General features: G+C 41.0%; 1 protein-coding gene across 1 annotated transcript in view; it reads left to right on the top strand.

Moving 5' to 3' along the window:
• LOC102369598 (putative RNA-binding protein Luc7-like 2) overlaps positions 1–25,738 on the top strand; it is a 52,392-nt gene that overhangs the window by 10,110 nt on the left and 16,544 nt on the right. The window contains 8 exon segments of the mRNA XM_014525974.2: positions 5,579–5,649; positions 7,283–7,377; positions 19,372–19,470; positions 20,876–20,986; positions 21,977–22,120; positions 23,514–23,690; positions 25,702–25,736; position 25,738. The exon segment at position 25,738 is cut by the window's right edge and continues 35 nt beyond it. Of these exon segments, the coding sequence (XP_014381460.1) occupies positions 5,592–5,649; positions 7,283–7,377; positions 19,372–19,470; positions 20,876–20,986; positions 21,977–22,120; positions 23,514–23,690; positions 25,702–25,736; position 25,738 (720 nt within the window). The 5' untranslated portion in view covers positions 5,579–5,591.

Below are 25,738 nucleotides of genomic sequence, written 5' to 3'. Positions count from 1 at the left end.
CAACAGATCAGAATAGATTTGATACTGTAGATGCTGATTTGAAATATATTGGTTTATCTTGTGAATCACGTGTAGGTGCTTGCAGTGCTAATATTGCACAGGCTGTTGCAGTGCAATAGCTAAGAATCGCTGCTCTCCAAGGTGGTAGTCCTGACCACTTTACTTTTTTGAACTGTGGATAATCTATCATCATAATGCCAAAAAGATGAACCATTTTTATCTAATGACAAGAGAGAATCCCAAATCCCTCCAGCAAACAAATGTCATGTATAGGCACTACAGTCTGTGAAGACACCATAAAGGTGGTCCAGTTGTCTAGTAGTCTGATAAATGCTCCCAAAATGTTCTTTATGGAGACTGTGCTTTGAGGGAGACTTGCATATTGGGCAGTGATAAAGATACAAGGGGTATATATATATATTTTTTTAATCCTGAATCAGTGTGGTATTAACATTCAGAACTGGGAACAAAAGCCCATGTACAAAAAACATGATACACCTTGATTTGTGATGACATAACCAGTTTTGGGGATCATCGTGTCTGATATGCAGAGAACAGATGCCTACAGTGAAAGTGTTGGCATCAGGGTTAGTCCTTCAAAAATCTGAAACATTTGACATAATCTGTCTAGTTTGTAACTATAAATTCTAGGCAAAATTTGAGCATATCAAACACTAGAGAAAGTATCTCTTTTTGAGTCAGTCTTGAGATGAAATGCAGCCTTTGACCATTAAAAAAATGAAACTGACATCCCACAGCTACAGCTCTGCATGAGAGAATCTCAGTGGATCATGAGATCCAGTGAAAACACATTGCACACTCTTTGCCAATGGTCCTTGGACCTCCAGCTTCAGGGCTGTTTTGGACAAACTTTGCTTAGGAATGGACTTAAACTGCCATGAGAGTAGTGGCCATAGGTCTGTTCAGCATGGGTTGGGGTAACCAGATAGCAGAACTAAAATCCATGTCTAAAATTTGTTGTGTCGCTGGAAATAAAATCTGCACGTGTGTTTTCCAGTGATGAAAATGTTTCTAAAATAGATTGTAGCCTTTCTGAAATCTGGTGTCTGAAAAGGTGATGCATAGGAGTGCACCAATAAAGATTTTCTGGGCCAGTACCGATGGCCAACTTATTAACGAGCCATATCAGCCGATACTGATCCGATTGCCAATATGCAGCCTGGCAGTTCGGAGAGCAGAGCCCAGCTGGTAAGTCTCTGAGGGAAAAGGGGTATGGGGGGACGGACAGACTGAGGCCCCCATGGTGAGGGAGGGAATGGGGCTGGGGTAGGGGCAGGTGTTGCCCAGCCAGGATGGGGCATGGAATGGAGCTGTGAGCGTCTTGTCCAGGGGCTTAGGGTGGGGTGCGGGTGGCACCCTCTGCTGACACACCTTGAGGGAGGCACAAGGGCACGTGCCCCCTGGACCTGAGCGGGGCAAGGGTGGGCTGCTATTGCAGGCTAGGGTGACGCCAGGCTCTTCTTGGTGAGGGGACTGGGCCTGGGCTGTGCATGGGGCAGGCGGCAGCGCTGGGAGAGGGGGCTATGGGGTGAGCTTCAGCCACCTCAAAATTTGCCGTAGCCCACCCTGGAGCCCCCCCCCTTCCAGTGCAGCTACAGTCTGTCCCCCACACAGCCCCAGCCTAGCTCCCCTCACTGAGAAGAGCTCAGCACCACCCCTGATCCCAGCCCTGTACAACAGCCCACCCTCCCCCTACACAGATCTGGGGGGCAAGTACCCCCCATGCTTCCCGCGGGGTGTGCTAGCAACAGGAGCCCCCACTCCCCTGAGCGAGCCACATGCAGCTCCATCCCCTGCCCTGGCTTGGCAGTGCCTGCCCCACCCCCACTCCCTCCCTTACTGCAGGGGCCTCAATCTGCCCCCTCCCTCCACTCCTTTCGCCCCCACAGACTTATCGGCTGGACACTGCTCTCCAAGCTGCCAGGCTGCACTCATGCACACAGCATTTACCGGAGAAATTATCATCCACATCAGCCAAAAACAGCCGATTGCCAATAGTGTCAATTTTGCTTTTATCAGTACCAATACATTATGAACTGATGTATCGCTGCACCTCTAGTAATGCAGTGTCCAAAATGCCAGGCAGGCCCCTCTAGTTTCACATAAACTAGTGGCTTTGAACCTGTGATCTGAGGGTCCCTGGGGGTCTGCAGATTCTGTCTAAGGGGTCCGTGAAAGATGACTGTGATCAGTCAAAAGTATGTGAACACTTGCATATAAAATTCAGAGAGGTCCGAACTTCCATTCAGAATTTCCAAAGAGGTCTGCACTTCCATTCAAAATTTTTAGGGGTCCACAAATGAAAAAAGGTTGAAAATCACTGATATAAACTAACCAACTGAGGCCCACCCTGCTCCATATATTTGATGTTAAAACATCTTGGGAACTTCCTTTAATATCAGTCAATTTATTTCAGTTGAAATCTGTTTAGTAGTATAAGTGGACTAGATCCAAGTGGCTGACTCTTTGCATTGTTGCGGAAATGTTTGAGTCAACTTAGTGATGTCAAGCCTTACTGAATCAAAACAAAACCTATTTTCCTTATTTTGGGGTGTTTTGTATCACATTTTCATGGTTGTTTCCTGCATATTCTTGAAGCAACACTGCTTGGAATTGAGTGTTTATTGAGGGGGAGCCTCTCATTTTTAGGTCTGCTACAGAATCTGCCTCAGGATAGTAAATAATACTTTCTTGACACTAAAGGCTGGTGTGGGAGAAGTATTACTCCTCTCCCCCCCCATAGTTGAGTTGCTTAATTTTGAGGTTTTCTACGTTGTCGATGTTAGCAGTGATTTGCTTGTTTGATGGTAGGGGAATAGGCTGTATTAAAATTTAGCAAGTGCATTATTTAATTTTAATTTATTATTTGGATCATCAGCCTGGCTCTGTCTTTGTGCATCCCATGTGTATCTAGTGTTTTGTTTTATACTCTCCAGGAGTTAGAATCTTGTTAGATGGTCCCTTCTAAATAAGAAGTAAATCCTGATACAATTCCACCAGAATTTTTTTACTTGCTCATCTAAACTCAGATTTTCAAAATCTTTTTATTGAAATGATCCTGCTTTTTCACCTTTAACTTTTTTTTTTTGTTTCACTTCTTGATGCGTATTTCAATTTCTATCAATTTGGCCTGTTTCTTGGGAATACTATTCCTTATGCCATCAGAAGTGATTGAAAGATTCCAAGGACAGTGACTATGTTCAGTGTATCTGCTTTTGGAGAGGGTAGGCTGACTCCTTGGGGAAAGGGGATATGGATTAAAACAGCAGCCTGATATCACTGTTGTAAATTTCTCCCCTTGAAATTTGCCAAGTGCTGTCAGATTCAGGCTCAGGAACTGAAACCTAAAAGTGGAGTGACATCTCTGGCAATTTGTTGGCATAGTCATGGCAGTGGTGTTCCCTTTTTGCTACGTTAGATGCACAAAGGTAAAAGCAAGTGAGAGAGCTAGTTGTGAGTACAGTATGTAGCTGTCATTCTTACCTGTTACAGTGTAAGACACTAAAAGTATATCTTTAAAATATTGTGGTAAAGACATTATAGGTGGTATCACAATATACGTTATTGGCAAAAGTGACCAGTTTTGGTCAATGTCGTTTAATATAGAAAATGACTTGTACTTAAAAGGACTGATCCTGACAGATTGCCAGTACTTGTACTTTTAGCCCTCGGGGTTGCCTTATTGTTGCCACTTTTTGTGGTTTGGTCTCCTGATGCACAACAATAGATGTGTTGTGTCCATGTATTTAGCGGAGATGAAGTATGTAAACATAAAAACATCAATCATAGTTGGCTTTTTTTTCCTGAATAGTTTTAGTCCTGCTTTAAAATCCTTCTTCTCTGTATTCTCAAAGTACCGCATCATAGAAATGTGGTTTGATCCAGATGCCTTTAAAAAAAACTAAAGCTACTGTTTCTCTAGGTGAACTTTAGTCATTGTGTTTCCATATAAACCCACTGTCAATCGGTGTATAACTTTTTAACAAATAAGATCTAATTGAGAGGGAACGCTGGAATGGATCCTAGTGTAGGAATGGGCACCGATTCAGTGACACTGACTTTTTTAGGCTTACACTTAAAAACATACAGAAATCAAGCATTTAAACACTGCTGCTCCATAGAAATGGGATTTAATATATTCCCTATTATTTCTGTTGTAATAACTACAATTTGTTTTTGGGGGTTTCTTTTACAAAAATTGGATATGTAACAATGTCCAAACCACCATTGGTAGTTTTCCATTTTCTTATAAATATACATAATTGTTAAAAGGATAAGTTTAACTGTATTTGTTTAACTGTATTTAGGTTAATTTAAAAAACATTTATGTTATTACTCAGTATTTAGGTAAACAGTTTTTTTCCTTGTGGGGGAAAAAAACAGGTTTAATCTATAAATTTGTTCAGCAACTTTTTGATGGTAATGTATTACTGTACACTGAATTCCTTGACTGTTTAATTAAACCCAGTAGAGCCAAGAGGTATGTTCATCTTGATTATCAAATGACATCACAAATTGGCGGTTTTCATGCCCCAATTTATTCGGCTTTTGAGAAGCTACATAAAATGGTATTTGCAGTTGAATATGCAAAAATGTCTGGAAGTTCCCTCCTCTTGCAGTAGGTTGAACCTGAGACATGAGGTAGTTCTCATTCCTCCCCTTATAAATCCTCCCAAGAAAGTTACATACCACAAGGGCCCCCACCTCCTGAAGGTAGACAGTTATCAGTGGATTTAAAAGCAAGCTTCATCTGTGAATTCCCAAGGCGTGTGCACTGCTTTAGGATAATGGAGTTCACAGTGTGTGACGGGTGAAGCCTATATTCATTTTAGGGGATCTGGCTGTGGAATGATTTCTTGCTAACTTGCAGCTCAACCATCTTTAGGGTATAGTGTAAATATATGCATGTCTCTGAAACAACTTTCCTACCATCATAGTATAGACTTAAAAATGAAAATATACATTAAATGAAGCTACTAAAGGTATAGACTAGAATTCATATAAGTCTCACTTACCTGGGCAATGTTTGAATACTGGGGTGAGAACAATAACAAAAATCATAATAGACTAAAATGTAAACATTGAACTGATTCCTACGGCTTTCACTCATGCATTCATTCTCTAGATATTTCTTTTCTGTCAACCCATTCCCTCTTTCTTATTCTCCCAGCAGTGAACTGTAGTTTGCCACAGTAGTCTAGTCCATAGATGAAAAGGCAAGACAGATTGAATATGCTGCTTTTGTACAATCAGCTATTAGTGGTTAGTGAGAGTGGTACAAAGAACCTTACATCTGGAGGCTGACCTTTTTGAAAATCCCTTTCCCCATTTTGTGAGAGGAACTTCAGAAGCTTCATTGTCTCAATATCCATCTCAGTAGTCTAGTCCTATGAGACCATCAGCTGTCTTTTCTTAATACTCTGATTTTGTTCATTTGCTTTTATGTACATGAATCTTTACAGTCAACATGTATTTCTAGATGCTGTGTTGAAATTGCTGGCAGAGTCTATTATTCTATACAAACTGAACAATCTGGCCCCTTGTTTTATTTATAAAGGTTCAATGTATCTATGCCTGCCTACTTCAATCTGCAAGGGAGTGTCAGAAAGGCCCCGCATTCGCCGAGCCGTGAGTTATCACTAACTTTTCAGATGTGTTAATGAATGTGGAACAAACGCAGTTATGTTTTTAAAAAATGGACCCTTCCCCTTCCCAGAAAGTCTTTCACTACAGTGGCAGGCATTATTTTATAAAGGGATAACTAAATTTTTTAGTATTACAAACGGCCTATCAAAAGAGAGGTAGCCTCTAGAAGACCTATTGTTGATATTCTGTGAAGCTGTTCTAGCCTGCGAATCCTAGTGTTATGATTTTCTTGTATCCTACAGGCAGTTAAGTCTGTCTTGTTTTGGAGAGTTTTTTTTATTTGCTTAGTAAAGTGAATGAAATTTAAGCCATCTGAAGATGTTGCATTTAGTTTGCTTATACATAGCTGTGATGTTTAAAAAAAGGTAACAGAACAAAGGACACGACAACTAAAGGCATCATTTTTATATGGTTATCTTACTAATGGTTTGTTGAACCATTTATAGATTAAGAGCTCTTAGTTGTCTCAGGTTCAATATAATGAAATGATAAAATTCATAACTGCAAAATTTATCCACACTTTTAACATATTCTAAGGTGAGGTGGGAAAAAGTTGGAAACTGAAGTTGTACTTTTTCTCCAGCAGCTGCCCTTGCTTCAGTAATTCACCGGTAGGTTTTCATTGACTAGCAATCTTCACAGGTTGTTATATTTTAATGAATAAATAGTGCACCCTGAAAGGATATTTAGATGTTTTATAACTCCTGTATCTTTACAGGAAAAAATCCTTATGAGAGACTTCACTTCCAAAACCTGAATGGTGACAGTTCTGTTATGACTTTTAAGGAAGCGAATTCTGCAATAAAACAATAGCTGTAACCTCACTAGTTGATTATTTGGAACTAGTCTCCAACCTTGTTCACAGATGGGAATATTTAAACTTGCGGTTGGACCTCGGTGTGTGGTAAGCAGGTTGATGCCTCTGCTGATTCAATAGGAACTACCCCTGCCATTATGAAGATATAATTAAAATTCTCCCAGTCCAGCAACATGCAGCATATATGGTTATGATATGGGTTATGTAAGCTTCTAGAAAAGTAATGTTGCATGTAGGCAATATATCCATATGTGTGACAGATTTTTTTTCAGGTTTGTAAGCATGTAATCTGTTTCTGACATCTGTTTGCACTGCCCCGCTAGAAGTAAGAGGATGTTTTGCATCCGAGAACAAACTAATAGAAGAAAAGGCAGGTGGGGTTCAGTGGAGACTCTTAGTGTATATTATTAAGTATTTGTAAGGTTGTTGTATATGCTAATTGCCAAGTACAGTTACATCAGTGTAGTTTATACAGGTTCTGGAATAGCCACCTGTGCAGCATCTTAAAGAGGTGCTACATAGCAAAGGTATGTTTTTACCTGACACTGATTTTTTTTTTTTCAGCCTCAGGCATACTTTTAAAGTGCAAGTGTAGGCTTACTTATAGTTAAACAACTTTATATAGTGTGTAAGATATTTAAACTTTGGATAGGGATTAAATAGTACTTTTAAATTCTAGCTTCTCTTAAATTTTCATTGTTGTAGGTTAAAGAAAGTTAATCATTTGTATGTAACTTGTGAAAAGAGGCTAGCTTCCCCACACATCTAACCTGGAGTGTCTTTGTTTCTATATTACAGGAGACACTACCCGTCAGCGAATCAAATTCAGTGATGACAGAGTGTGCAAGAGTCACCTCCTCAACTGCTGCCCTCATGATGTCCTCTCTGGAACCGTATGTAGCTAAATCTTACATTTTATTTTCAGACGCAAAATAGAAATATTAATACAGTCATTTTAATTCTTGTAATATACCCTTTTTGATACCTGAGTTAAGACATTGGATATTTAGAATTGAAGTTAGGGTGCCATGCTACACATGAATTCACTTCTTGAAAAAGAAGACTGTTGTAGAATCTGCTGTATGTCCTCTATTTCTGACTGTTGTGCCACTCCCACAAAGCTCAAAAACAGGTTCAAAGACCATTCCTTCTTCAGAAAAGAATATTGAGATATCACCATCCTCAATTCTGAGCGTCTCAGAAGCGATGCCTATGTGACTTCTTGACCAGTGAGAGATTCTTTTGCTAATTCTCTCAGTACAAGTTTTTTGCTGCCTTTTCCTCTCCTCCTAGCTGAGCTCCTTTCCATCCCCAAAACTGTTGTTAAACATTGAAGGGTGACTGAGAGATATGTGATTGGTGAAATGCTGCAGCAGCATTTCCCTGGTGCCAGGAGTATTAATAGTAGTACAAGGATGCAATATGACAATCCCAGAGGTTTCCTTCTGCTTCTACTCCTAATGCTACACATGGGCAACCCTTACCTCTACTATGCATTGCAGAATAATAATTTTTAGCCATTTGAAGCAGGATCTCACCTCCCCTTATTTTTCTCACGAGTTTTCTGTGCTTCAGCCTTCCAGAAAACATTCCTGGATAATTCAAGCAACATAGGAGCTAATGGTACCTTAGTTGGAAAACAGAAGTACTGAAATTGGTGGACCTGGTGAGCAATGTACCTGGCACTTTGTATGGAATGCAGATACCAGTTAGCCATGCTGACTGGTCCAGTTTACCTTTACCATGCCCAAAAGAATGCGCTTAGTACCTTTCATGGCTGTTTTTCACAGGGCTCTCCCACATCCCTATTTTGGTCCTCTTTTACTAATCTTGACATTCTCTGTCAAGATTAGTAATTCAGAGTTCTGGGTCTATCCTTCTTAGTAGCTTCTAAAAATGTAGGTCTAGCTCCAATGGATGAAAAGCAAAGAAGAAAAAATGGGAAAATAAATTGTAGAGCTGACTTGGAGGACTTGTTTTCTTTTAACAGCAAAGAAAATGTAATGGATTCTTAGTAGTTGGACTTTTTCTATTCAGGGTTCATTTACAGAGCCCATTTGTACCTTCACCGGATTCAGTTCAATTTATTAAGAGTTCTGGCTGAAAGCCATGCTCCCAAAAACAATGTAACAGACATAGAACCATAATAAAAATTTAAACAAAAATAACAGAAATACAAGCATAACAATAATGGAGTGCTGCCACCCAACACCCTGCACTGCTGCCACTCTGCCTGTGGCTGCCCCCCGCCACGCCTCACCCACCTGCTCCAGCCCCTGCTTCCAGTTTCTGTGCCATTGGGGAGGAGAGGGGTGTTGAGGAGGCAGTGATGGAGTCCCACATCTGGCCCTGCCACCGCTTCTCATCCGGCCCTGTTCCTCCCCCATTATCCCTCCCCCCACCAAATTGGGTATAGGCCTGTTGCTCCTTCTCCTTCCCCCTCTGACTCCAAGGAGCAGGGCTGGGCTGGGATGGGAGGTGAGGCCAGTACCACTTGCCTCACCCCTCTGCTCTGGCCCTGCTGTGGGACGGCACTGCCATGACAGCTTGGGGGGGTGTCAATGTCAGCAGCACTAACCTTGTCCTCCCCCTCACCCCCACCCTTTTACAGCCCTGCTCCTTGGAAGCAAAGTGGGATGGTGGGGATGGCACCACCATGACAGCAGGGACTGCCGGGCAGGTAGGGGGTGAGGCCAGCACCACTGGTCTCTCCACTCCATCTCTGCCCCATCCTCGCCGTCATGGCAGCGCTCTGCCGCCCCCCGCTCCGTCTCTGCCCCATCCCTGCCATCCTGGGAGCACTCTGCTGCACTGCTGCCTTCTGTTTGGAACTCTGTTGGTGCACTCTGGTTGTGCGAGCAAGTGAGACAAAAGAAGAGACAGGATTTTAAATCGGAATCTTGCCGTTCTAATGATAATATTAGTTAAATGGAATCTAATCCTGTCTCTAATCCCAAGAAGGATGTAGGAGTTAAAGGAGAAAGACCCAGAAGAGCCCGGGGAAATTTATTCTGAGAGATGTCTACATCATTGTTGGCAACATAGCCCCATACTTCAGCACCATAAAGGATCTGAGATGCAACTTTGACTTTATATGCTAATATGGGAGCTTGATCATCCTTGGACTTGTGAAGGCTTGGGAAAAAAACAGTAAAATTCAGGAGGGAGGGGTTTTTTTCATTTTTTTTCCCAAGGATTTTTTTTGTTTTATTCCGAAAAATTGAAAATTTTTGGAAAAATTAAAAAAACCTCTTATGAAATATTTTCTTTTAGAAAGATGAATAAAATGTTTACGATACGGTGTTCATATATTGCTACCCTTTAGTCCACAAAAATGTTTTCTAATAACTATGTAATAGGAAGACTTCTATGTAAGACTATCTACAGTATCAGATCATTACAATTCCTGTACGCCAGGGGTGGCAACCTGCAGCACGCGTGCTGAGCATAGCACATGAGGCCATTTTCCTTGGCACGCATTGGGGCCGGGGAGGCAGCAGCTGTTTGCAGCCTCCCAGCTGCAGTTGGCCCCAGCTCTATGTAGCTGCTGCCGGCCAGGAGCCTGGGCTGCTCCCAGCAGGCAGCTGGGACACTGCAAGCCCTGCTGGGAGCAACCAGGGCTCCATGGCTATCAACAGCTACCCAGAGCTGGGGCTGGCTGAAGCCGAGAGGCTACAAAAAACTGGTGGCCCCCCCGCCCCCGGGGCCCTGGCTCTGGGTAGCTGCTGATGGCCACGGAGCCCAGGCTGCTCCCATGAAAACCCTGCTGCAAGCCGCCCAGGCTCTGTGGCTATCACCAGCTACCCAGAACCTGTGCCAGCTGCAAATTGCTGCTGCTCTGCCCCAGCCCCAGCTGCCTCCCAGCCCGAGCTCCGGGGAGGCAGCACGTACCGGCAATGCTTCCAGATGTGCTGCCCTCGCCGCTTCTGCAAAGCAGCATTGGAACCCGGCATGGCAGGGCATGGTGTGGGGTGCAGAAAACTGCCTGCTCTGAGCTCCCCGCTGGTGCCCTGCCGCACCGGGTCCCAATGCTGCTTTGCAGAAGCGGTGAGGGCAGCACAGCGGGAAGCACTGCCAGCATCTGCTGCCTCCTTGGAGCCCGGGGCCGGGTCTGGGGCTGGGAGGCAGCTGGGGCCAGGGTGGGGAGGCAGCAGATGTTTGCAGCTGGCTCAGGTTCTGGGTAGCTGCTGACAGCCATAGAGCCTGGGCTGGGGGGCAGTGGCTTTGGGTGGGAGGCAAGGGTCATGAGCAGGGCTGGGGGGCAGGGGCTTTAGGTAGGGGACAAGGGGCACAAGCAGGGCATCCTGCCATGTACCCCCTGCCCTTGCTTTGTTTTTCTGGCATGCTGGCACTCCAGCACCTTCCAAGGTAAGCATTGTGGGGGTTTTCGGCACTCCGGCTAAAAAAAAGTTGCCTACTTCTGCTGTATGCCAAGGGCAAGCTGTACAGTACAACTCTCAAATGCAAGAGCAAGGTGCATTTCTGCCCCCAGGGGACACTGCCATTTTCACAAGAGAAGGAAGAAGGATTTAGTGCCGCCTTTGCTTGTGCACTTCCTCTATTGTTGATTTTTGATCTAGAGGTTGGTGGATCTCCTCCTGTCCTCCTGACTAAGCCTCAGAGGACTGGGTGTGGACACCGGCAGCAGCATCCATTCATTCCTGTAATGATTAGAAACAGGGAGCTTATTGCCCTGCTTGCTTAAATGCCTCAGGAGAGTAGACAAAGTAAGTCTAAAGGTTTTAGAGTTGGAAGAACCTGCCTTCTCCTGGCCCTGTGACCTTGAGATCCACAGAAGTATAGAAGCAGCACAAAGGAGCTAAAAGAAAGTGTACTCTCTTGAAAGGTAAGAGTTTAAATTTCTCTGAATTCAGTTTATTCAACTATATTTTAGCTGCATTAGTATATTTTCATAACCTATGTAATTTCATAATTGAATTCCGACTAATCCGATGTTTTGTGACAAATCATCCAACCTTAGCAGTGAGGTGAGGTCTGCAGGGCAGGGAAATTGTTCACAGTTAACTCTGAGGGGGCCTCTCCTCCATCTATGACTAAATTTGTACATGCTGTAGCTTAGTGTTTATATATGCAAGCTAGCCACTAAATTATATTTTTCTTTTTTCTCCCTCGGCAAAATGGTGCAACCAACTTCTAGCATATGGAAGCATTTCCACACTGCAAGTTATTCTGAGGAAAAAAATGTGATTTGCAAATAATGTCAAATGAAATATGCATTTCCAAATGCTACTAGGATGACCAAACACATCCTTGTATGTAAGAAGTGTCCTGTAGACATTAAAAAATCCTTCGTGGGTGTAAGTGAGGAGGAAGTAGATCATGATGATGAAAGTGCAAGTAGCTCTTTCCAATGTTCTCGATCCAGAAGTCCTCCTGCTGCTGCTGCTTCTTTTATAACATCAGCATCACAAAGGGGTGCCCAGTCAACACCTCAAGTAGCCAAATATTGCAACCGACCGTATACAGAAGACTCTCAATAGCTTAATGTGTAGATAAGATGACACCTGAAGATCAGGAAAAAATGACCAAGCTCTTGCAAAAGCAATATATTCTTCTGGGACACCATTGTCAGTAACTGAAAATGTGTTCTGGCAGGAGTCCTTTAAATTACTAAGACCATCACCGTTTACCCAGCAGACATTCTTTGAGCAAGCTTCTTTTAGAGTCAGAATATGAACGTGTAATGCAATCTGCAAGGAAAAATCAGTGAAGCACTGTGTCTTGCAGTACTTACAGATAGATGGACAAATGTGCGGGGAGAAGGAATCAAACATTGTGATAACAACACCTCAGCCAGTTTTTTACAGAAGCATTGAAACAAGAGAGAACAGGCATACTGCAGAGTATATCAGTAGTAAAATATGTGAAGTGCTGCAGAAGATTGGGAGTGTAAAGTATTTGTTTTGCTGACTGACAGTGCAGGTAACATGAAAGCAGCATGGGAGATCATAATGGATAAATATCCACATATAACTGCAAGAGGATGTGCATCCCATGAGCTAAGCTTGCTTCTTAATGACATCATGAAGTTGGACACTGCAAAAGATCTATAGAAGAGCAAAAGAAGTTGTAAAACATGTAAAAACTACTCGTATTTAGCCTCAGGTAGCTGCAGTCTTTAAGAAGGGCAGAAAGAAAAGAATGCAAAGAATAAAATAGTGACACTCAAACTGTAGCAAAACTATATGGGGTGGAATGGTGATCTCATTTAAAAGTTTACTAAAAAACAAAGCTGTTCAAGAAACAGTAATAATTGAGGATCTTAAACTACCCAGAAGTGTAAGGAATACTGTACTTGATGAGGATGTCTTCTGAGTTCAGCTGCAAAACTCCCTAAAGATTCCAAAGCCAATTTCTTCAGCAGTCACTGCATCTGAATCAAACTGCACTTTTGTCAGACATTCCTTACCAAATGGTCAGGATAAAATCAACTGCTTTTGAGAATTGAAGTGCACCTCCACTTAAAAGTACAGAAGAAAAAAGTGAAAAACTATTAACAGACGGGAAGAATTTTGTTGCCAATCAATTCATGCCGCTGCAAATCTCTTGGATCCAAGGTTCAAAGGCAGAAACATTAGTGATAATGATAGCACTGCTACTGCATTGGACTGGATTACAAAACAAGCAACATACTTAGGACTTGATGTTGGAAAGGTACTTTTAACTGTTGCAGAATACAGAACATCTTCAGGTATTTGGTCCAGGAATGCAGTCTGTGACTGCCAAGCATATTCCTCCTGCAGCATAGTGGCAAGGCCTTTGAACAACACAGCCTCTGACTCCTTGCTTCTTGCCTGCTTCAGATTCCTCCATCTTCTGCAGAATGTGAAAGAAACTGGTCTATGTTTGGAAATGCACCAAATCAAGAAATGAACTAATGTGAAAGAGTAGAGAAGTTTGTCTCAATCAGGGCAAACCTTCAGTTTTCAGAAGTCCATGAAGGTGTTAAAAATGAAGGATCAGAAGAAGCAAAAACTGCTGATAGAGATAGCTCAGAAAATGAGACTGATTAGACAAAGTTTCATATACCAAAATTTGTATTCAATGAGTCTTGGGGTTTTTTCCCTTTTTTCTCAGCTCTTTTTCTAAAAATGAGTGTTTTCTGTATGTGGTTGACACTGTGGAAGAGACTAAGTCCAGAAAACATAATAACTTTTTGTTTTACTGTAATGTTGATGGTTTCTTCTATTTTCAACTTTTAATTTTTGCCTGCTTCTCATAAACTGGCAGAAACTAAGATGCTAGGTTCCTTACAGTTCAGCAGCTTGTAGCTCCACTTGTAACAAAAATTAAAAATGTTTCAATGTGAATTCAATTAGTAAATTTGTAATTCTTTTCTGTCTATACTTTTAAATTCAATAAATATACCAAACATGATCATGTTATGAGTGAACCAAGTTATACATAATACATTTATGTTCTTAAAGTAGCAAAGTAAATTTAGATCTGGAAAGGGTGTTAAGAAAACAAATATTGCATATATTTAATTTTTTCCCAAGTCATCTGTTTTTTTCCGGAGGAAAAAAACAACAACAAAAGGGGGGGGGCATTTTTTTTTTTCCATGGCTTCAAAATTTCCGGAAATTTTACATCTCTAATCGTCCTGTTGTGGTATCATAAAATTTCTTTATAGCCACTGCCAATGGGGCTGCCTTAATTTTAACTGACTGAATGTGGTGTTTCCATGATGGAAAAGCTGTAAAAATCACACCCAAGTATCTATAGGTTTTAACAACTTCAGGTTTCATTCCAACCCACGTTCCTTGGATATTTCATCAAACGGCTTCCCCAAGACATTATTTTAGATTTATCGTAATTTATTTTTAAGTTATTTTGTCCACAAAAATGCTCAAAATTTGTAATTGCTCTCTGTAATCCAATGGGGGTTACTTCATCAGATTACAAAGGTATGTGGTTCACCAGCCCCTTAAACAGACTCCTCCATATTTCAACCTAAGTTTTCATCCAGTCTGAAAGATAACTTTGGATGTGTCTATATCTTTGGATGCTTTAATGCATAGTAGCCTGTTTTACTCTGCATTAAAAAGGAGTGTATAAAAACCAAAAAACCCCCAAAACTATGCTGTTGTTACTCCTAATGCAGTGCTTCTCAAACTAACTGATGTGGTGGACTGGCAATTTTTTTTCCAGTGGGCCACGGACCGGTGCCTGGTGCAGCCAGTGGCAGCAACTGCATGTAACAGCACTATACAAATGCGCGACCGGCTGTTTCTTTCTCTTTCCTCACCTTGCACGACATGATGTCACCTGGAGTGTTAGAACGTACGAACTGGGACGCTATGACATATCAGTGTTATGCTTCTGAAAATATATTTCTTTCCTGGCAACTTGCTGCGGACCAGCGACCAGTGGCTCGCAGACCGGCAGTGGTCTGCGGATCACCACTTCGAGAAGCACTGCTCTAATGCACAGTAAAATAAGCTACTGCACATTGTCACCTAAAAAGTGTGCACTTGCACAACTGCACATTAGGGCAGCCTGATGCACATTAATTTAGTAGCTCACATTTGAGCTTTAGGAAAAGTGTGCTAATGCACATGTAAAAATAAAAGACCCCAGCCCTTCCCCATTCTTCAGAACACTCTAGAAACATAAGACCTCAAAACTCAAGCTCACTTTAAGCCTCATCTTCTTTAATTTTGGTAAGTTAAGCAAGACTCTTCGGTATGTACAAAGTTTTGCTGACAAAACTTGTTTTGCCAGCCAAACTGGGTGAGTGCATCTCAGAATACCTCTGGGGCAGCTGAGGACCCTTATCTCTGTCAGCAGAGTGATTTCAGTTCTGTTCAGTGGAGTAAGGGTTTCTACTATCTGGCAGTCAGTTAAAGAAGTGTGAAGACTGTGACTTCAGCTGGCTGCTGTAGTCTGCTCAGAAGTTCAGTGCCTTCCCAGAGTGCATCTCATGCTCTGGTGGTACAGCTGCTGTAGTGGAGTTGCCAGAAATAGGCAAGTACTCACTCTAGTGCAGGGGGTTGGCAACATTTTTGGGCAGGGTGCTGAAAACACCCACAACTTCCAACTTGTAAGATGTTGGTGTGCTAGGAGTGGATGATGGGGGAGCTACAAGGGGCCCAATCCTTACTGTTGCTATGTAGCCCTGGACCCTTCCCCTCCATCCACCCAGAGGCATATGTGCCAAGCAAAATGTGCTACAATCTGGCACCCATGCTGGGGGTTGCCTACCCCTGCTCTAGTGGGTTGGTGGTGAAAGTGACTGCTGGCTGCCACTAGAAGTCCCTACTATGATAGCCTCAGAATGCCATAGCTCACCCACTAGCTCCAAATCTCAAATCATTCTGTGTGCTAGCAGATGAGTGAACAGCAATCCTGCTAAGCATATAGCTTCATACTTCTTCCTTGATGTCACTGCCTGATGAAACCTTGGGAAAGAGAATAAAACTTAGAAAATAAACTAAATTTGTGTTATCTCCTGGTTTTTTTTCCTCAGGTTTCGTGTGTCATGAATCTGGGAATTAAGAGGAAGTGTGTAACTCACCATGCCTAAACAGCATTCAGAGGCATTGTTTTATAATAAATAGATCAGTGATATTTTTAGCTGTTCTCTAAAAGAATCATTTGACAGCTGCCTTCATGGCCTAATTTCCATAATCTGTTGATATGCTCCAGATATTCTTGAAACATGGTCTCTTTTCTAGGGAAAAAAATTGTTATAGTTCTAAAGTCAGGGTAAAAATCTACTCCTCTCAAACTTAACAGGAGCCTGTGCTACTCGTGGCAGTATTCATGCTGTATACTGTTGTGTTATCCTTGGCTTTAATATAAGTCTGTCTTCATTTTGCACGCTTTGCAGCTTCTGAATAATCCCTTTGCAACCCCACATAAAGCTTTGTCTCAGAGACAAAGGAACAAACAACAGTAATTCATTATGTATCTGATATATTCTCACTGGATTCTAGGGACAGGCCTATTTAGTTGTAACTTCTGTTTAAGCTTCCTGAAGTTGAACTGTATTAGATTCAGTGCTAAGGTTGTGAATCACCTGCATATGTGTGCATAGTCAGCTTGCAGCTGTTCTCCCATTGTACCCTTATAAACTTCAGTATTGTTTGAATTAATTCCCATCCATTTTCCCTCATCTGTTCTGACTTCATAAAGACATTGTTCATTTAACCATATCAGTTGCATTTGATGTGTTTGAAAGAGATGCCGTTTAGCATGCTGAATTCATTGCTATCCATGGATATTTCCTTATTTACCGTAATGACCTCATTTTAAATGTGCATGGTAGTAAACTCTGCCAGAGTAAGCAGTATGCCACCCTCCACATAATTTGTAAGATTTGCAGATGTAACTTGCACATGCCTGCAGTAGTCTGCATGTGAGTTCGTGTCTAAAGTTGGTTAACTTTTTAATTTAGGAAATCTTGAGACTCAAGAAATTGCCAAAAAGAAAGGCTTGACACAGGTGGCAGGATTGTTAATTGTTAAAAAAATTATTTGTCCCTTAAGGAAGGGCTTTGTGATGATATAGATATCTTTATTATTTATTTATTTAGATTTTTTATATCCTATGCCATTTAAAAGTCTCAGAGTGGTATGACAATCTCAACTGTTAATATTCAATAGCATAACCATGGTAGGGTGAGCAGGATACCAGCCCCTGGCACTGACTTAAAGGGAGCGCGGGTATGGCTTCTCCCACCAGAAGTCTTTGTCATAGCAGGAGCGGCCCCATGTTTAACAGTATATCTAGGGTGAAGAAATAATGCCTCCACCCTACCCTGGGAACTTTGTCATGAGAGGCACAGCCCAGCCCCCTGGGGTGTCCCCCAGTAGCAGCAGCCTGAACCCGTGCTGCTATGGCAAGTAAGATTCCTTTTCTTTCCCCCCGCTCCCACCCACCTCAGATGCTGAAAGACCTGGCTATTTCTCTGTTAATATATTCTGTACTTATGTGCTGGCCTTCAGTAACCAAGGTGGCTTAGATCAAACTTGCAGTAAGAGATATAGCAGAGGCAGAAATAAAGATGTATTTCTTTGTCCCCTGCAAGCTACTGCATTTTACTTCAAATAATCTATAAATGGCAATCTAATTCAGCCAAAGATTTCTCCTGATCTAGTCATTCTCTTCATGTTTTTACCCAATATGGCTCCTTCGTAAATTATTTGGACTTCTAAGAACATAGCTGATATGTTTAGAAGACATGACATGAGTAGAGAAGTGTTAAAATGATTTAATTCCATTAAATGTTCAGTAGTTATATAATGGATGGATCTTATGAAGAGCCATATAGAATCATTGTGCCATCATTTTATCACTTCCAGAAGTGGATTACCAAGATATATTCCCCATTCTTGTAGGAAGCAGAAGTCCCAGCCTCAAATCACATAAGGTAAAGGCCTACTATGATGAAAGTAACTTTCTCTTTTATCTTCCAATTCCATTCCAAGTGCTAGACCTACATGTAGTCAAATGCCCAAGCTGAGCAAATCAGTGTTCACTGTTGTGGAATCTAGGAAATCCTGAACTTGTACAGAAGACTTAGTGATGATAACAAGCACTACCAAGTCTTGGTGCTTCCAAGTATTGAAGAACTTGATCAGTTTGCCAAGAACCTGTTTAGTACTTGAGGGTGATGAATGAACCAGTATTAACCACATCTTTGGACTTGAACACTAGATGGAGCCTACTGCTTATGAAACTGGTTGACTTCCCCTTGGCTCCTACTAAATCATCTGCTTACCAGCTGTAGAGTCCTTTTTCCAGGTTTCACTTATATGTTTAGAACTTGGCATAGGAGTCTTAAATATGAATTTTCTGTCGTCCCAAAGGTTGTTTGTCCTCTTCCTCCTGTTTATTACGGTGGTATCTAAGACCTAGTCGTGAATGGTACAGTACAGCTACAGAATTTTAGATGCTTCTTTCCCAAAAGAGCTTATACTCTGAATGAATAGATAAGATGAACAAAAGGTGGAGGAAGGGGTAAAAAAAGAGCAGAGTGAATATAGTGATGGCAGCAAACATCACATTAATTCCATGATGCTTTGGGGGGCAAGAGAATGTTACTTAATGTACTAATTAAAAGCATAACTTGCAGTTCTTTTTATAACCTAATATTTTTGTGTTTGTATTAGTAAGTTTTCAGGTTTACTAATGTATGAGTTTATTTACTTTTAACACTTAGATTGATCATATTTTAGATTTTATGTAAGTATTTTATATTGATTGCCTTGTCACCAAAATCTGATGTAAAGTCTTGTGCACAAATGAAATTGGAGTAAATTTACTTTTAAATCCAAGGTCAGTCCTTTAACTTGTTGAAATTATGGCTAGCTAAATTACAACAGTGCCCTTGATTCAATGTGTAGTGTTCTCTGAGGCTGCAAGGCAGGCACTTTCTAATGTTCTAATCAAATGTGTTGGAATTTATTTTTAAAGAATTTCTTTGCTGCTTTCTTTATCTGAGAACTCATTGTTCTCATATTTGGATTTTTATCCTAAATATAACACTGGCTTGATTAAAGTCTGTTGGTATTGACTTGCATGGGAAGCAGAAATAAGCATTAAATCTGTAATTTTATTACATATGTGAAATAACAAAAGGGTTAAAGTTCTGTGCATCAGTTAAAGAAAACTCTAGTCCTGCTGCTTAGCCCAGCCCTCAGAAAAAACTCCTTAAAGGTAATTTATGGAATGAATACACTGAAAAATATTGAAATAACTTTGTCTTAAGTAAAACAAATCACAGTTTGTGCTTCAGCACTTGCTCCACAATATTTGACAAATGAAGAAGAGTTATGCAAACTACACTTGGAGTAATATTTATGTCCTATAAAATGAAGATGTTTTTCTCTCTTCCATGACCATTTACTGTCTATTTGCAGAGGATGGACCTTGGAGAGTGTCTGAAGGTACATGACCTGGCATTAAGAGCAGATTATGAAATTGCGTCTAAAGAACAAGACTTCTTCTTTGAACTTGATGTATGTTTTTGTCTTTAATTATACTATTCTTGCTAACATTGGTTATGTGCTTTCAATGGAAGAGCTACTCAACAGCATTGTTCTTTGTACTAAAAGATCATAAATCTTGCCAGTGAATTTATTAAAATTAGTTTAGAGATTGAGGGATCCTGGAAGACGCCTACATGACTGATTAGGCATTTACATGCCCTACTCTTGTAGTATCTGAGCATCCAATCTGGTGTGCTAGGCTAGATAAAGCTGAGGAATGTTTCTGGGGCTAAGCCAGTGATTCTCAGCAAGGATGCCACACAATGTTAATGCCATTAGGCATGCAAGCATTATTCAGAAAGTAAACCCAATGATTTCAACTAAAAATCCATAGTATTTAAATACATGCATATACATATGACCTGTTGTGGTGTTCTGAGCTTTTTGCAACAGAAACATTTCTGTATTATTATTCTGTAGTCAAAATATGAGTGAAAACCTAAGAGCTGACATTTTCCAAGGGATGCCTTTTAGTCTAAAAAGGTTGAGTACCACTGTGTTAAGCTGTTAACATTCTCCCACTAAGTAGACAAATGGCTAAACACAAATGCATGGTTTGAGAAGTCTTTTACATTTTATCCTGTTTGCAGAAGAGAGAATGTATTCCTTGGCTAACATTTAGCATGCCATCATCCAGTCCACAGTGCTTTGAATAGTAATGCGTGCTCTTTAACTCATGTTGACTAATCCACATGTGAAGCCAAGACAGCTGTAATTTTCATATATAGATTGCATGAGGTAAATATGAGGTTCCCCTCTAATTTTTCACTGTTTTAAAACGCTTTCATTTTTCCTCATGAGGGAGAGCCCCACAAGCAATTCACTTTAGAATTTCCACGTGCACTCTTTAGCTGTAGGTTTGTGTAGATTCAGATTTTAACATGTTCATTAACACATGTTGGCTAACATGAATGTCGCACCTTTCATAATTTTAGTAGCCTATAATGGCATTTCTTTCCTCCTTCTTTCTTTGTCAGATAACTCACTGTTCTCATACTTTGGATCTTTATTCTAAATATAACACTGGCTTGATTTAAAGTATGTCAGTATTGACTTGCATGGGAAGCAGAAATATGTAATAAATTACAAGCTTCTTGCAGGTTTACAGGCGTAATGCTTATATCATATAACAAAGCGATTAAAGTTCTATGTATTAGTTAAAGGAAACTAGGCTTTTTAGAGAGAGGTAGTTAGCCATGTTAGTTTCAAGTCAGGAAGAAGGCAGAGTGGTACCTTAAAAACTGAATGGTCCACAGAGCAAAACTTCTGTAAAACTAACACTTTTTTTCAAATTCTTATTAATAGTCACTGTTTTTAGTCTAATAAAAAATGCATGTTCTTTCTGTAAGTGATAGTCTTTTGATTGATGTTCTAGGCAATGGATCACCTGCAGTCATTTATTGCAGACTGTGACAGAAGAACTGAAGTCGCTAAGAAGAGATTAGCAGAAACCCAAGAAGAGATCAGTGCTGAAGTTGCAGCTAAGGTAAGCATTTATAACTGGTTTCTGCTATTATGCAAAGCCCTGCAGGACTATTTAGGAGAGATACTTATGAAAAGGAGTGTTTTATTCATCAGTAAGCAACCATTTCTTATTAACTCAAGTGTACTTAGGTTGAAATAGAAACAAGGCTGAATCCAGTAGTGAAAATAGAACTTGCATATAAGAAAGCAATGCTAGGCTTTAACAGACCTGTATGTGTAGGTGAAATAAGATTTGGTTCAACTGTCACCAGATCTGGTCCTAAAATGAGATGGAAGTACAAGGAAAAGAGGACTGGTTAGTCTGTTTTTCCTTCAGGAAACTTCCAGCCTTGTGGCAAAGCATACTGTAAAGTTGTGACAAATCATCCTAGCTATTACTGAAAAGCTAAGCTCTGAAGAAAATATAGTGGTTCTTGCTGTTGGTTCTAGTTTGTGTAACTGTAAAATTCAGGCCTCCTTCCTGTGTGCATGCATGTGTTGAAGCAAAGCCTATATAAAACATTTACTTTGCAAATGTACTCATGGGAGAACAATGACCATGCGATTTTTGCATTATTCTAAGTCGCTGAACAAAATTATACTTTGGAAGCAGAATATAACCCTGAATAAAGTAAGTAGAATGCACATATAGCTCTTTTACAACCAGGCAAGTTTTCCCATCATACATTAATCATAAAACTCCCAGAGGTGACTCTTGAAGTAAGCCACAATTTGAAAAATCTAACTGGTAGGTATGTATGCTGAGGGGTCTTCTCCTGCTTGGAGAATACTCAAGGAGGCATGGTTGCTTTTCTTTCAGTTTGATTTGGGAAATGCCATTTGTTTCTGTTTATATCCAGAAGTGTCCAGTCTTCACTCATGTTTCCATTGACTTTGTTTCATGCAGCAATGGTTTCTGAATGTTAAGCCTCTGTAGTTCCAAAAAACACTCTGAACAAAACCCATACCCAAAAATCACTGCTTGTATTGAGCTGCTTTTGTTCTTTCCAAGGCTGAGCGAGTGCATGAATTGAATGAAGAGATTGGGAAGCTTCTTGCCAAAGTCGAGCAGCTTGGAGCTGATGGGAATGTGGAAGAGTCTCAGAAAGTAATGGATGAAGTGGAGAAGGCCCGGGCCAAGAAGAGAGAAGCAGAGGTAATTTTGTTTCATTTACATGAATTCCTTGACCCTTTGTGTTCCAAATAGTTCTTTGGCGCAGAGGTGGGATAAAATAAACCACATTCTGCAAGTAGGCTTGTTCAGATTCCTCAGCATTTTTTTTTTTTCATTTTAAAGGTTTGAAACTGTTCTTAATGGCAAAATGGAAATGGTTCGGTATGTTTTTGACTGAAGTTTTTATTTAGACAATCATTTAGCCTATTTTTGGACACTGAGATAATATAGCAGCAGCCCTGTGCTATATATTGACGTATCAACTAGCATTTTCTTAATTTTGAGTGAGAGTTGGTGGCAATTAACTGTAAAGCTATCTTAATTTTGCTGCCTAAGTAACAATAATTTTTCACTGCTGTTTTGTCAGTTCAGTGGAGTTTTCGGAGGTATCTGTTATATTCCCATCAATTTTATATATCAAAAAACAACCATAGATCTATAGATATAGATATAGTTGCACTGTTAAAATATTTTTTTTCTACTGATGAGTAGGGGCCTACTTAATTCACAGTTTCTCAGAAACCACAAAATTGGGGATTGTCTGTGTAAAAAAATAAATAAATAAATAATAATAATAATAATTAAAAAAAAACAAAAAAACCCTTAATAAAAACAAAATGCAGTGGGAGCCAGCTGTCCTTGCTGCTGGGACGGGAAGGCACTTGCAGGCAGGGTGCCAGAAGGGCAGCAGAAAAGATGGTAGTTGCCCCCTCATCCCTCTCCCCCACCAGGCCTCCTCTGCCTGCCAGTGCCAAGGGGTGGGGCCTCGCCACCTGAGGCCTTGCTGAGGGGTGGGGGCCCAGGCCCCCGTGACATAACCACAGAATTAGAGATTTAGGCTGCAGTCAACCTGTGAAAACTGGTAATAACCCCCCCCCCCCCCCCCACCACTGACACACCCCCCCCGGCAATTTAGGTAGACCCCTATTAATGAGGCTTTTGTATTTATTAATAGTTACTGCCTGAAATGCTTCAATAAAGGGCACATTCTTTTTATCGTTTATACCTCATGTGAGACCTCCCCTGCCCCCGTCCTGTCTCCCTTCCTGACCCCCCTTCTCAATATACTTGCAGTTCAGACAAGTCAAATTGTTTTTTGGCTGGAACAATCAAGTAGCAGATTCCTCTGAGAGGGAACACTGTTGAAATTGTATTTCATCTTCTAGTTTAGAAAACTGGATCCTTTATATACAGTAGTATAAGTATGGTTTTGCTGCCTCAGCTATCTGTATTCAGATACTCAAATGGCCAAACAAGTTTTGCACTATTTTAAATGTCACCGTTCCTTCGAAACCAAGAATGACTGTGAATCTGATTGATTATCATACGTGTTACTTCTAGTAAGTTCTTGCTTTCCAAATGTCTCTTTCTTCAGGAAGTATACAGGAACTCTATGCCTGCATCTAGCTTTCAGCAGCAGAAGCTCCGGGTCTGTGAAGTGTGTTCTGCCTACCTGGGTCTCCATGATAATGACAGGCGGCTTGCTGACCACTTTGGAGGAAAACTTCACTTAGGATTTATTGAAATAAGAGAGAAACTTGAGGAGCTCAGGGTAAATTAGGTTTACTGTTTTTACTTTACTTACCCAGAGATTTTGATGGAAATTTATACTTTGTGTGTGTGCGCGCACACGCATTTTGTTCTTGTGTTCGTTTTGTACATTTAACATTTGAGGTATTCTGAATTGGTGGAGTATTAATAGAGATAGACGGTTCAGAGTAACCTGGTGATCTGAATTCATTTGAGCAATGTTTTAATTCAGCCAAATGCAAGGTCATGCTGCTTGAAATTAAGAATATAGGGTCTCACAGACTTGGGAACTGTAACCTGAAAAGCAGCGACAGGAAAAAAAAAAATTAGGAGTGATGGTGGCTAACAAACTGAACATAAGTTTCTAGTGTAATACAATGACAGAGGAAAGTATTATAAATCTTGGATATAGCAGTAAGGAATGATCTAGTGCAGGAAGTCAGCAACCTGTGACCCATAGAGTTGTTACCTAGCCTGCCAAGCCAGGGCAGTGGCAGCCTGCTTTAGAACCACTCTGCAAATTCATTTCGCTGTTGCTGAAAGGTTGCTGATCCCATATTTAGTAAATTAGGAAAGCAATATTTATTTAATTTTTGTTGTCAACAGAACCTGTACCTGGTTCTGGTGTCCACATTTTGGAAAGAATGTTAATAAATTGAAAAAGAGATACCAAAATTATGGGAGCTCACGGAAGCATCCTTTCTGATTATGGCCATAGACGCATTATATCTGTAGTACTATATATGTTCTTGTAGCACTACAAAAGGTTAAAATGCATTTGTATACATCTTCACTAGTGCTACAAAAATGGCTCTGGCACTACAGAAATGTTCCTGTTGTGTTGCTGAATGTTGACGTTTGAACCGGGAACTTCTCTGTAGTGCCAAATTTCATAGCACCACATGCAGTGCGTGTCCACTTAATGTAACACTACAAGAGGTCTCTTGGACCCCCAGTATCCCACAATGCTCTGCTGTCCCTCCCCCACTCCCTTTTCCCCTCCAAGGCAGGGGAGAATGGAAGAGCAGCTGTCTCCCTAACAGCCCACCAGGAGCACAGCTGCAGCCCAGCCAGAACCTGGGGCTGCAGCTTTGCTCACCTGGGTAAGCTGTCAGAGTCCACTGCTGGAACCCTACTGCCACGGAAACAGAGAAACCTGCCACTGCTGCTGTTATGAGAGCCCTGGCGACAAACGTAACAGCTGTCCTAGGGAGGGTGGCAAGCTGTCAGACAGCCCGCAGCCACCCCATTTATTAGGACAGCAGTATGAGGCCGTCTGTGAGAGGTAGACTGCCTCCTAAGTGGTTCTCCAGCAGGAAAGAGGCAAGTTGTCAGTGAGTGGGCTCACTGACCAAGTGCCCTGGGGTTTGGGGGAGCAAAGAAGTAGCCCCCTATTGTTCCCTGGCTGGAGAGTGTATACCTCTGTAGTTAACTTCAGTCCTCCAACCCAGGGGGCTCTAAATGTGTGTATGCCCTATAGTGCTCTAAGTTTTGTAGCAGTACAAGTTCCTCAGCACTTTGTCATGCTACAAATGAGTCTGAGGCTTATAATTGCCATGCTTGCACTTCAGAGGCAAGGAGCTTTAGAGCCAAGCATCAGCCAGAAACTTAAGAATAGGAAATTACCCTCCAATATAAATAGAAGGAGTTTATTAAATTTCTACCTCTGCTTTTTCTGATTTGCCTGCTGCTAACCAGAATATGGTTTGACTCATCTGCAAATTTGCACATTAAAGTTTTGACCTGACTGCTTTTGCTCTTCATTTCATGAGAAACTATGATTTGTATAAACTTACTTCCTTCAGGTCTTGGTGTAATACTCTTTCCTTCTGTCTAGTTCTCTTGCAGTAACTATTGTTCTTTTAACGTAGTTATTCCAAGATACCATACTGAAGAAAGAGGCATGACAAGTGCTGAGGACAAAAGGAAAAAATTAACTGTTGTCTGTCCAAGTTACTTTTATAACACATTCCCCCTGAAGGTCTTGGAGTATAAGATTATGAATGTAACTTTTTTTTTGTTTGTTTTTTAAGAGGATTGTGGCTGATAAACAAGAAAAACGAAATCAGG

Source organism: Alligator sinensis, unplaced genomic scaffold (genome assembly GCF_000455745.1).
Source record: "Alligator sinensis unplaced genomic scaffold, ASM45574v1 scaffold1081_1, whole genome shotgun sequence".
NCBI lineage: Eukaryota > Metazoa > Chordata > Crocodylia > Alligatoridae > Alligator > Alligator sinensis.
This window is presented reverse-complemented; position numbering and strand designations above follow the sequence as displayed.